Here is a 12,797-nt window from a genome sequence, read left to right as displayed (position 1 = left end):
TGTAATTAGGGTTAAAAGTAAACTTACCTCTGTGGACAAGGTTTTTAAACAAAATGTGTTTTTTAGAATTTAATTTAATATTTTTGTATGTTTTAAAACTCTTACGCCCGTAAAAGTAGGCTATGCGCCTGCTTTTATCAGGCGAAAGAGTTTTGAGGACATTTGCTCCAGCTTGACAGATCGGAAAAGCCGGTTTTCAGCGCATGCGCATTGTGCACAGAAAACTGGCTTTTGCAATGCCTTCCCGGGTCCATACACACCCCGTACGGACCTGGGGAGGCTGGGATTTCCAGGCCAATGTGTCATATTTCAGGTTGTTTGCTCAAACAATGCCATTGACAAGTATTCGCGATTCACAACATTTCTGGTGTGAGAGATTTTCTTTTATTTCATAGAATTATAGAATCTTGCTGCACAGAAGGAGACCATTTGGTCCATTGTGCCTCTGCTGGCTCTTTGAAAGAGCTATTCAATTAGTCCTATTATCCGATCTTTCCCCATATCCCTGTTTTAAAACAAATTCAAGTACTTGTCCAATTCTCTTTTGATTGCATTCAAATTGTGCCATCTCACTCAGTTGAATGGCAGGCCCTGTATTCATACCCATGTCAAAAAGGTTCAAGTGCTAATATGCTTTTATGTGTCAACAGTGTGGTGTGGAAGGATCTATACAGGACACTTGAACCCCACTTTGAAGAGATGCTTGATTTAGATCATTTTCTCGCTGTGTTGTAAATCATGCGTTACACTGTTGTGAAGAAATCTGCTTTCTGACATTGCATCTTATTTGCAGCTGGAGGCACTTTCCCCTCTTGTAATACTTTTATCAGGAAAATCATATCAGGCCAATAGACAGGAGGCAAATGGAAACAGGCTGAATGAAGTTGGATTCCTGATGCAATACTATTTTAAAAAGTCGCTATTAGGGCAAAATATCTCAAAACAATCATAGTGAATTACTTCTGAAGTACAATAATTGTTCTTATACAGGCACATGCACCAGTTGTTCTTTGCCAGCAACATCTCACAAACAGCAATAAGATAACTGACTAAAAATTCTGTTTTTTAGTGATGGTTGAGTATTAGGCAGGACCTCATCTTCAAATAGTACTACAGGATCTTTTCCATCCACCTGAAAGAGCAGATAGGACCAAATAATCTGTATTTTAGTGGTGTTTTTTGAGGTATAAGTGTTAGGCAGAACAGTGAGAACTCCCCTGCTCTTCAAATAGTACTACAGGATCTTTTACATCCACCTGAGAGGGCAGATGGGACCTTAGTTTAACATCTCATCCCAATGATAGCATTGCTGACAGTTCAATACCCGCTCAGTTGTGCACTTTTTTTATTTTCTTCATTCACGGAATGTGGGCGTCACTGGCTAGGCCAGCATTTATTGCCCATCCCTAATTGCCCTTAAGGTGGTGGTGAGCTGCCGCCTTGAATTGCTGCAGTCCTTGTAGTGAAGGTACTCCCACAGTGCTGTTGGGTTGATAGTTCCAGGATTTTGACCCCGCGACAATGAAGGACCGACAATATATTTCCATGACAGAATGATATGTAATGTGGAGGGGAACTTGCACTTGATGGTGTTCCAATGTTCTTCTAGGTGGTAGAGGTCACGGGTTTGGGAGGTGCTGCTGAAGAAGCCGTGGCGAGTTGCTGCAATGCATCTTGTCAATGGTACACACGACAGCCATGCTGCACCGCTGGTGGAGGGATTGAATGTTTAAGGTGGTGAATGGAGTGCCAATCCAGCAGGCTGCTTAGTCCTGGATGGTGTTGAGCTTCTTGAATGTTGTTGGAGCTGCACTCATCCAGGCAAGTGGAGGGTATTTCATCACACTCCTGACTTGTGCCTTGTAGATGGTGGAAAGGCTTTGGGGAGTCAGGAGGTGAGGCACTCATCACAGAATACCCAGCCTCTAACCTGCTCTTGTTGACACAGTATTTATGTGGCTGGTCCAGTTAAGTTTCTGGTCAATATTGACCCTTAGGATGTTGATGGTGTGGGATCTGGCGCTGCTAATGCTGTTGATGTCAAGAGGTTAGACTCTCTCTTGTTGTAGATGATCATTGCCCGGCATTTGTGTGGCTTGATTGTTACTTGCCACCCATCAGCCTAAGCCTGAATGTTGTCCAGGTCTTGCCGCTTCTGGACACGGACTGCTTCACTATCTAAGGAGTTGCAAACGGAACTGAACACTCTGCAATCATCAGTGAACACCCCCACTTCTGACTAATGATGGAGGGAGGGTCATTGATGAAGCAGCTGAAGATGGTTGGGCCTGGGACATTGCCCTGAGGAACTGGGGCTGAGATGACTGGCCTCAAACAACCACATCCATCTTCCTTTGTGCTCGGTATGACCAGCCAGGGGAGAGTTTTCTGCTTGATTCCATTGACTTTAATTTTACAAGGGCTCGGTCAAATGCTGCCTTGATGTCAAAGGCAGTCAATTCCCATTGTGATTGATTTTCAGTGGAAAATGTTGACATCAAAATTGTGACCAAAGCATGTGACAACAGGAAATGTAGTTTGTGGGCAGAGAATTTCACAGGGATTACACAAGATTTTTAATATAATATGCAATTTTTTGTTTTTAATTACTGATCATTTTATCTTTTTGCTAGCATTCATATTGATTTGCATTGTATAAGGCCTTGAACTTTTGGTTAAACAGAAAGCTGCCAGTACCAACAGAACTGGAGGTGACTGCTGACAGGAGTGTGGTTTGAGCAAACCTCAGGATAAGTGTAGCTGCATGTGTCGGAGATTTTCGGACAAAATTATAAATATTGGAACAGAAACACTTCATGCACAAAGATTGTTGATCTCTCTATCCTGTTTACATTCTACAGTTACCGACAGAGAGCTTCACTGGGAATTTCCACGGGAACACTCCTGATCTGCCAGCGTAAATCTCAGCAGATTATCGGCAGAAACCCCGGATAGATACGTAAACAGTGTTTCTGCCAATCCTCTGCCGAAATTACAGCTGCTGATCTGGAGAACATGCAAGGATGTTCTTGGTGTTTCAGTACGCGCTGGGAGCACATACTGGGAATCTGGGCATGAAAGTCAGCAAGTTGCATATGAATGCAAAATTCTGTGCTGGGAGCTCTAATTCGTAAAATCAATCCTATTTTTGCCCCTGAAACTATTAAATTGCTCGTGTCATTGCCCATGGACATTGATTTAAAAAAAAATATGGATAGCTATAAAAGACGGCAATGAAATGTGGAGAAGCTCTCAATTCATAGCACAGCGACACCTAGTGACTGGAGTGTCCAATACACTGTGACATTTGACATAGCAAAATTGAATGCAAAATGTTGACATAGCAAGTTACAATGGTAATTGTTGACAGTAAAGAGTGACCAGAAATTGTGACAACAGGTTTTTACACAGGAAGTGCGCATACGACGCAAGATTTTTATAACAATATATAGATGACAGTTATTTTTGAATGTCATTTTATTTTAGGCATGTGCACATCGTTGGAAGAATATACACTATGAGACAGAACACATCCTGCCCCATGGAGCCTGCTACATCATCCCACCTAATTTATCCCGAAAAACTAAAGAACTGCTCCCCTGCTACCAAGGTAATTATCGGTAAAGGAGAGACTAACTAATCTAGCCCTAGGGTTTAGAAAAATTGGCATGTTGTGCAGCAATTTCCACATATGCTTTGGCGGAGAGGCCTGGGAGCAGATATCTTGTCTGGCTTTTTAGCTGGGTGTGGGCTGTGGGGAGGGAATGGTGACCATTGGTTTTTAACTGGCCAATCCAGGTTTCAAAATATGGACAGTTAAGTTCCAGTGTTTTGGGTCTGTAAACTCCGTGTGCCTGTGTCTGAATGTACCTTTTCATATCTATGGGATTAAAACCAATTTGTCTCCGTGCATGCACTTGAGCAGTGTTTCACTCTAAAAGTTGAATTGTATTGCACTGAAAATTCCCCATAATCATAGCTGTTATAAGAGTGATATCCATATCTGTTGGTGTTTCTCAATTATCTTTTGCTATATTTAAAAAATGCTGGGTTGAGGCAGTCTAGGCACAGACATTTTGCGTGGAAGTTTCCCTTCAGTGACAAGCTAGAGCCCCCTGGATCTCAACGGACATACAGGGTAAGATAAAGAAAAAAAGGGATGCTTATGACCGATTCCGAGAACTCAATATGCAGAGACTCTAGAGGAGTATAAGAAGTGCAGGGGTGCAATTAAAAAAGAAATCAGGAAAGCAAAGAGAGAGCATGAAAGAATGTTGGCAAGTAAAATCAGGGGTTTTATAAATACATTAAGAGCAAGAATATAACTTGAGAAAGAGTGGGGCCTATTAGAGACCACAAAGGAAATGTCTGTGGAGGCAGAAGATGTGGAAATGATTCTTAATGAATAATTTACATCTGTTTTCACAAAAGAGAAGGGTGATGCAGACTTTGCAATGAGGGAGGAGGAGTGTGAAATATTAGATGAGATAAACATAGTGACAGAGGAAGTATTAAGGGGCTTGGCAACTTTAAAAGTGGATAAATCCCCAGGCCCGGATTAAATGTATCCCAGCTTGTTAAGGGAAGCAAAAGAGGAAATAGCAGGGGCTCTGACCATCATTTTCCAATCCTCTCTGGCTACAGATGTGGTGCCAGAGGACTGGAGGACTGCTAATGTTGTCCCTTTGTTTAAAAAGGGAGAAAGAGATAGACTGAGTAATTATTGGAAAAAATCCTGAGGGACAGGATAAATCTTCATTTGGAAAGACAGTCAAGGACAGTCAGCATGGATTTGTTAAGGGAAGATCGTGTCTTACTAACTTGATTGATTTTTTCGAGGATGTAACCAGGAGGATCGATGAGGGCAGTGTGTTTGATGTGTATATGAATTTTAGCAAAACTTTTGATAAGGCCCCACACGGCAAGCTGGTCACGAAAGTAAAAGCGCATGGGATCCAGAGTAAAGTGGTAAGTTTGATCCAAAATTGGCTCCAAGCAGGAAGCAAAGGGTAATGGTTGATGGGTGTTTTTGTGACTGGAAGGCTGTATCCAGTGGGGTTCCGTAGGGCTCAGCACTGGGTCCATTGCTTTTTGTGGTATGTATCAATGACTTGGACTTGAATGTTGGGGGTATGATTAAGACGTTTGCAGATGACACTAAAATAGGCTGTGTGGTTGATAATGAAGAAGAAAGCTGTGGACTGCAGGAAGATATCAATGTACTGGTCAGGTGGGCAGAACAGTGGCAAATGGAATTCAATCTGGATAAGTATGAGGTAATGCATTTGGAGATGTCTAACAAGGCAAGGGAATGCACATTAAATGGTATGACATGGAAAAGTGTAGAGGAACAAAGGGACCTTGGAGTGCAGGTCCACAGATCCCTGAAGATAGGCCAGGTAGATAAGGTGGTTAAGAAGGCATATGGAATACTTGCCTTTATTAGTCGAGGCACAGAATACAAGAGCAAGGAGATTATGCTTGAACTGTATCAAACACTAGTTAGGCCACAGCTGGAGTACTATGTGCAGTTCTAATCACCACATTACAGGAAAGATGTGATTGCACTAGAAAGGGTGAAGAGGAGATTTACAAGAATGTTGCCTGGACTGGAGAATATTGGCTATGAGGAAAGATTGGAGATGCTGGGTCTGTTTTCTTTGGAACAGAGGAGGCTGAGGGGAGACCTGATTGAGGTGTATAAAATTATGAGGGGCCTGGATAGAATGTGTAGGAAGGACCTGTCTCCCTTGGCAGAGGGGTAAACAACTAGGGGACATAGATTTAAAGTAATTGGGGGGCAGTTTAGAGGAGATATGAGGGGAAATTTCTTCACCTAGAGGGTAGTGGGGGTCTGGAACTCACTGCCTGAAAGGGTATAGAGGCAGAAACCCTCACCACATTTTAAAACTACTGGTTAGGTGAGTGGGAAAATGCATGGCAGATGCAGTATAATGTGGATAAGTGTGAGGTTATCCACTTTGGTGGCAAAAACAGGAAGGCAGATTATTATCTGAATGGTGACAGATTAGTAAAAGGGGAGGTGCAACGAGACCTGGGTGTCATGGTACATCAGTCATTGAAGGTAGGCATGCAGGTACAGCTGGCAGTAAAGAAGGCAAATGGCATGTTGGCCTTCATAGCTAGGGGATTTGAGTATAGGAGCAAGGAGGTCTTACTGCAGTTGTACAGGGCCTTAGCGAGACCACACCTTGAGTATTGTGTGCAGTTTTGGTCTCCTAATCTGAGGAAGGACATTCTTGCTATTGAGGGAGTGCAGCGAAGGTTCACCAGACTGATTCCCGGGATGGCAGGACTGACATATGAAGAAAGATTGGATCGACTAGGCTTATATTCACTGGAATTTAGAAGAATGAGAGGGGATCTCATAGAAACATATAACATTCTGACTGGATTGGACAGTTTAAATGCAGGATGAATGTTCCCAATGTTGGGGAAGTCCAGAACCAGGGGTCACAGTCTAGGGATAAGGGGTAAGACAAAAGGGATGATAAGAACATAAGAAATAGGAACAGGAGTAGGCCATATGGCCCCTCGAGCCTGCTCCGCCATTCAATAAGATCATGGCTGATCTGATCATGGGCTCAGCTCCGCTTCCCCACCCGCTCCCCATAACCCCTTATCCCCTTATTGCTCAAGAAACTGTCTATTTCTGTCTTAAATTTATTCAATGTCCCAGCTTCCACAGCTCTCCAAGGCAGCAAATTCCACAGATTCACAACCCTCTGAGAGAAGAAATTCCTCCTCATCTCTATTTTAAATGGGTGACCACTTATTCTAAGATCATGCCCTCTAGTTCTAGTCTCCCCCATCAGTGGAAATATCCTCTCTGCATCCACCTTGTCAAGCCCCCTCATAATCTTATACGTTTCGATAAGATCACCTCTCATTCTTCTGGCGCAACTTTCCTTTTCTTTCCTCCCCTCCCCCTTTCCCGGCCCCTGTACTTCCTTAAAACCTGTTACATCTCTAACATTTTCCAGTTCTAATGAAAAGTCACCGACCTGAAACGTTAACTTTGTTTTTTTCTCCACAGATGCCGCCTGACCTGCTGAGTATTTCCAGCATTTTCTGTTTTAATTTCCGATTTCCAGCATCCGCAGTATTTTGCTTTTGTATTAGTGACATTGAAGGCTTGGCAAGGAGGGAATTGCTGAGTCTGATGGCATGAGGGAACTGTTGGATTAAAGTAGTTATTGACATAACAGCTAAACTGTTTTCCCCTGACTTCCCAGGGTGACTGTCTGGGTGGTTTTGGACCCGACACTCTGGTTTTTGGGCTTGGTTGACTGACCGGTATGTTGATTGAAAACCAGACCGGAAAGGCTACCAGTATTAGAAATAAAATTATACCACAAGTGCATTCCCAGACTGGGAAGATTTGAATTGGTTTGTTCTGGTCAGCAATAATGACTTAATGATTGATGGCTGTCAAGCAGAGAGTACTCCAGGATTTTCTGACCAATGATAGGATGGGAATGCTGATTCTGTTCCAGATAGATTGTTTGCCGAAGTTTGAGTACAGGCAAAGGGAAATGAGAACTTTAATGCCCAATGGATTGAGATGTGCAGGAAATTGGACGCCATAGTTCTTATCCAGATCCTGCTTAAACTGGCCAGTTGTGGTGTTCCATTGGGGTTTTGTGTCCTATTAATCTGTTTCACTTGAATTAAGGGGTCGGCTCACTATGCATTCATACAGAATATTAATGAAACTGATTATGTCACCGGCCGAATCCTCTAATGTCGGGCCGGAAGTACCCTTGGGTATCGGCCCATTGAATGGGTATTTAAAAGTTAATTGGATTCACAAGCTTTTTTTTAGCATTTAAATAAATTTTTCCTTTTTTTAAGGTATTTGCAGAGATTTCCTCCCCCCCCCCCCCCCGCCAACATATTAAATAATTGATTGACATAATATCATTTTAAAGCAGGACAATATTGATCAGCATTTTCTCTTTGTTTACATGACATAATTATCAAAATGCATCTCGTCACTTTGCATGTCGGTAGTGAAAATGACACACAGCTTGTTTGACTAATTTTTCTTTGTTAAAGGAAGATGATCTTATTTTAAAACAAGAACTTCCTTTCTGCCTTCATTTTGTTTACATACTAATCAATCTTCTGCGACATTACATGTGGGGAGTCAGCACCAATTGGATTCCTCAGGGAGTTAGAGGGCAGTGGATAATAACCAGGGATTGCAGATGTAGTTCAGTCATGCATGCTGTCCTTATTTTTATATTTTCATTCTAAATTCCTATGTCCATATTTATAATGAAAACTGCCTATGTAAACTTGACACAGTGCCGTTATACCCTTCCATCAGTGATAGCACTACAGCGCCTCTATAGGTGGAAGATATCATTGCAGCATGATCCGTTCAGATAGACGTTTTCCATTATAAAAATGGACATGGAAATTTATAGTGGAAAAAGTTGACAAGAAATACATACAGATATTAAATGTTTAATACATATGTAGAATTACTTTCTATTTTGGACCCCTCTTCATAATACACCATTTTTCATGTATGAGTATGGGCCGATAGATGAGTTTTGCCAGGGTTACTACCTTTGTGGCCCAGTGATAGAGTACTGGGAGTTGATTTCCCATATTCCCTGCCAAGTAGTGGCTGGCCTCTGCTCAGTAGAAAATTTAACAATGGCCCAGAAATCCCGGCCTCCCTGGGTCCGTACGGAGTGGGTACGGACCCGGGAAGGCATCGGAAAAAATGGTTTTCAGCACACAATGCGCATCCTCTGCATCTCGGGAGTGAGGACATTCGCATGGGCAAGATTGCGGTTGTTACCCATATCTTGCCCAGCAAATGTCCTGAAACTCTTGTGCTTGATAAAAGCAGGTGCATAGCCTACTTTTATAGATGTAAGAGTTTTAAAACACACAAATATAATAAAATAAAATAAAAAAAACACATTTTATTGTTAAAAAACCCTGCCCACTATGTTTACTTTAAACCTTAATTTAAAAAAATATATTTTTTTTAAATTGGAAATATATTTTCCGAAGACATTTATTAACTTTAATTTCAATTAATTTTAATTATGTGAGGTGTGTTTTTTATTTTTTATTATGGTGTTTAGTGTGTTTGTTTTTTTGTCTCATAGCAATGAGAACTCGTAGATGCGGAGTTCTCATTGCTATTAATGAGAAAGCTGTGGAATACTGCACCTGATTGGGTGAGCAGTCACACGTGACTGCACTTTCTGCGTCCGAACCTGGAGGACGGCAGGGCGCTTCGCAGCGCGGGAAGAGAAGGCCTCCCCACTGGAATCCCATGCTCCTCCGGGACCACCAGGTAAATTCGTAAAAATTCTCCGGTCGGAGGCGTTCGTCCGAAAGAAGCCTCCGGCTGGAATTTCAGGGCCAATATGGGTAGACACTTAGCTGAAAGGAGACTCCTTTCTCAAACAAACTACTACTCCTCGATGGACATATAATGGGGATGACTTTGCGGTCGGGGGCCTGCGTAGAGATCCAAGTATCCCAGGAGCGCATGCGGTTCGCAAGCGCTTCGTAAGCGCTCCTAGGATCACATGGGCTTGCCCAACCAATCAAAGAAGGGAATCCTCATTCATACTTATGGGGATTCCATATATACAGAACTCCCATAATGGGGATTACATAATAAATACCTCTACACATCAAATTAATTAAAAAACCGTACATGTTTAAAATTAATTAAAATGGCATTGAATTAAATATTTAAAACAAATTAAATTTACATGTTTAACGGGGCTAAAAATAAATTTGCTTTATTGCACTGGGTTTTTAATGTATAAATGATTGATAAGACTTTTAATAAACCGAAAAATAAAATGTTAAGAATTCCACAGGCAAATAGCCCAACTCTCTGCCCGCGGAGGCCCTTCTCCTGGGGATACGTGCGATCTGTCAAGAGAATTCTTGACAGATTGCAAGTTCTGGGTTTTAGCACATGCGTGCACATGCCTAAACCCGGAACTTGCACGGCCCCTAGGGGCATGTATGTGCCCGTAGGGACCGCAAATTACGGCCCAACGTGTGTTATTTCCTTCAATCGTGTGCAAGAATATCTTTATGGCAGGCACCAAATAAAAGCACAATTCCATAAGTCAGCACCGATGACCTCAAACAGCCTAAATTGTCTGTACAATACCCTTCTCTTATTTATAAGTGAGAAAAGCAAGCGACTCCCCCACTGGCCTCCCTTTGCACCCTCCACCCCCTCCCACCGCACCCCAACCGTGTCAAATGAGGAGAAAAGGTTCGGCGGTGATGATTGCCAGCTCGACCACACTAACTGTTTAAGTTCCCATACAATGACTGATCACCTCAGTGAAGGCAGCTGCTGCCTCTGGAACCGGTACCCCAGTAGGATCAGTATTGCCTGCAGAGAAAGGGGGAAAGATTTACATTCGATTGTTGAGAATCAAACTGTATCACCATGTGATCCATAGTCTACTGAACAACTTAACAAGTAGCCAAATATAAGAATGAGAATCGAGTTAAGTTTCCCACAGAGTAAAATTAGGCCAGGGATTTCCAACTTCTGGCCTGGATGCCACATACGCAACCCACCTCCCCCAATCTCTGACCAGCAATCCTTGACGCCCAGGAAAATCCTATTTGCACTTCTATTTCCTATTCACTAATTTGTCCTGTTTGAATTTTGTGGGCCTGGAGATTTAGAAGAGCTGTTCTTCGTGCTGTTGCACCATTGGAGGACATATCCTAAATCAGAACACTAAAAACTGTTCACATCAGCAACTTGAAATGTATACGGACTGGATTTAAACTTAATGGGGCGAAATGGAGCCGGTAATTTTCTGGGGCCGGAACATTTATCGGCTGGCCAGGAAGTTATGCCTCCCAGCGCGGAATTCGACCCTTCCATCCCTCAACGGAGGTGACATGCTATCCGAGGCGCTCTCTGTCCATGGAAGGCTGCTCCAGAGCCCAGTGCCCCACTAGCATCGTCAGCACTACATGGATGCTCCGCATAGCGCTGATGTGGCACAATGCCGCCCCGACCTCCCCCTTCGTAATAACACGAGTCCTGTTATTATCAACTGCCAGCGGGTGTGCGCCCAATCTCTTTTATTCCCCTTTCAGATAGGTACAAGATCTGACTTCATGTATTGCCTGCATGACATCTGACAGTGGCTCCCTCTGGTGTCTGGTGACCACAAGCATAAATATATTACAATATCCCCCTTTTAAGATCTTAGTATCAGTCACTTTACAATACAAGACGATCTGGGACTTTCCGCTCACGAGTTGATCGTCTCAGTTCAGCATTTGTTCGAGGTGAACGTTCTAAGTCAGTTGTGACTGGAGCTTGAGTAACAGTTCTGGTGGGAGTGGGAATAACAACATCAGAGACTGAAGGTCCGGGTTCAGGAATGACAACAGAGGTCTCTGGTGAATGAACGATAGTTGGTGGGTCACTGACTGGATCTTCCTCAAATGGTTCCAATTGATCTGTGTGCCGCAGTTTTATCTGGTCAACATGTTTTCTGCATGTTTGGTCATGACAATGAACACTCTGTTACCCTCCAGTACCAGCGATCCATTTTGGACCTTGACCATAGTTCAGTATAAACACTGGATCATTGACAGAGATATCTCGTGACACAGCAGTACGATCATGATACAATTGCTGACTTTGACGTCTGTTTTCAACACGATCATTCAAATCAGGATGAAAAAGTGAAAGCTTGGTCTTGAGATTTCTCTTCATCAGTAGTTCAGCAGGGGAAACACCAGTAACAGTATGAGGTCTCGTCCTATAACTGAGCAATATACATGACAAATGAGTTTGAAGTGAACCCTGAGTTACACGTTTCATACTTTGATAGTTTGAACAGCACGCTCTGCTTGACCATTAGAAGCAGGTTTGATTGGAGCTGACCTCACCTATCTAATATCATTGAGTTTCATGAACTCCTGAAACTCAAAACTTGTGAAACAAGGTTCGTTGTCGCTCACAACAATGTCAGGTAAACCATGAGCAGCAAACATGACACTTAGGCTCTCAATAGTGGCTGTAGATGTACTGGATGACATAATAATACACTCTATCCACTTTGAATATGCATCTTTCCAAGGAATGGACTCGCAAAATCGATGTGGATCCTCGACTATGGTTTAGATGGCCATGACCAAAGACTCAACGGAGATTCTGCTGGTACTTTACTTAGCTGCATGCAAGTATTACACTGATGGACACATGATTCCAGATCAGAGTCAATTCCAGGCCACCATATATGAGACCTAGCAATGGCTTTCATCATATCAACACCGGGATGAGTGCTATATAGCTCACGTACAAATCTTTCTCTACCTTTCTTAGGCATGATGACACGATTACCCCACAGTAAACAATCTGACTGAATGGAAAGGTCATCCTTACGACGGGCGTAAGGTTTGGTCTCTTCACACATCTCCGTAGGTATATCAGACAATCACCACTGAGGATACAATGTTTCACAACCGACAAAATAGGGTCATGGCTGGTCCAGATCCTAACTTGTTGAGCAGTGACAGGAGTTTCATCACTCAAAAGCATCCATTGCCAACATTAGATCTGCAGGTTGAGGCGTTTTCACATCAGGTATGGGCAAAGGCAAACGACTCAGTACATCGGCACAATTCTCAGTACTGGGTCTATGACGAAAAGCCAGACAATGTCAACAGCCACCTCTGAATACGGGATGATGCATTGGTATTAATACCTTTGTTTTCAAAAAACAATTAAATGAGTGGCTTGT

The 12,797-nt window shown here is 42.7% G+C and overlaps 1 protein-coding gene across 2 annotated transcripts in view; it reads left to right on the top strand.

Annotated features, from left to right (window-relative positions):
* itga9 (integrin, alpha 9) overlaps positions 1-12,797 on the top strand; it is a 499,978-nt gene that overhangs the window by 42,135 nt on the left and 445,046 nt on the right. For both annotated transcript variants that reach the window (XM_070889429.1, XM_070889419.1), the window contains exon 4: positions 3,487-3,610. In XM_070889429.1, the coding sequence (XP_070745530.1) occupies positions 3,487-3,610 (124 nt within the window). The remainder of the gene's footprint in view (positions 1-3,486; positions 3,611-12,797) is intronic.

The sequence above is a fragment of the Pristiophorus japonicus genome, chromosome 1, assembly GCF_044704955.1.
Source record: "Pristiophorus japonicus isolate sPriJap1 chromosome 1, sPriJap1.hap1, whole genome shotgun sequence".
Classification (NCBI taxonomy): domain Eukaryota; kingdom Metazoa; phylum Chordata; class Chondrichthyes; family Pristiophoridae; genus Pristiophorus; species Pristiophorus japonicus.
Note: the sequence above shows the minus strand (reverse complement) of the source record. Positions and strands in the feature narration are given on the sequence as shown.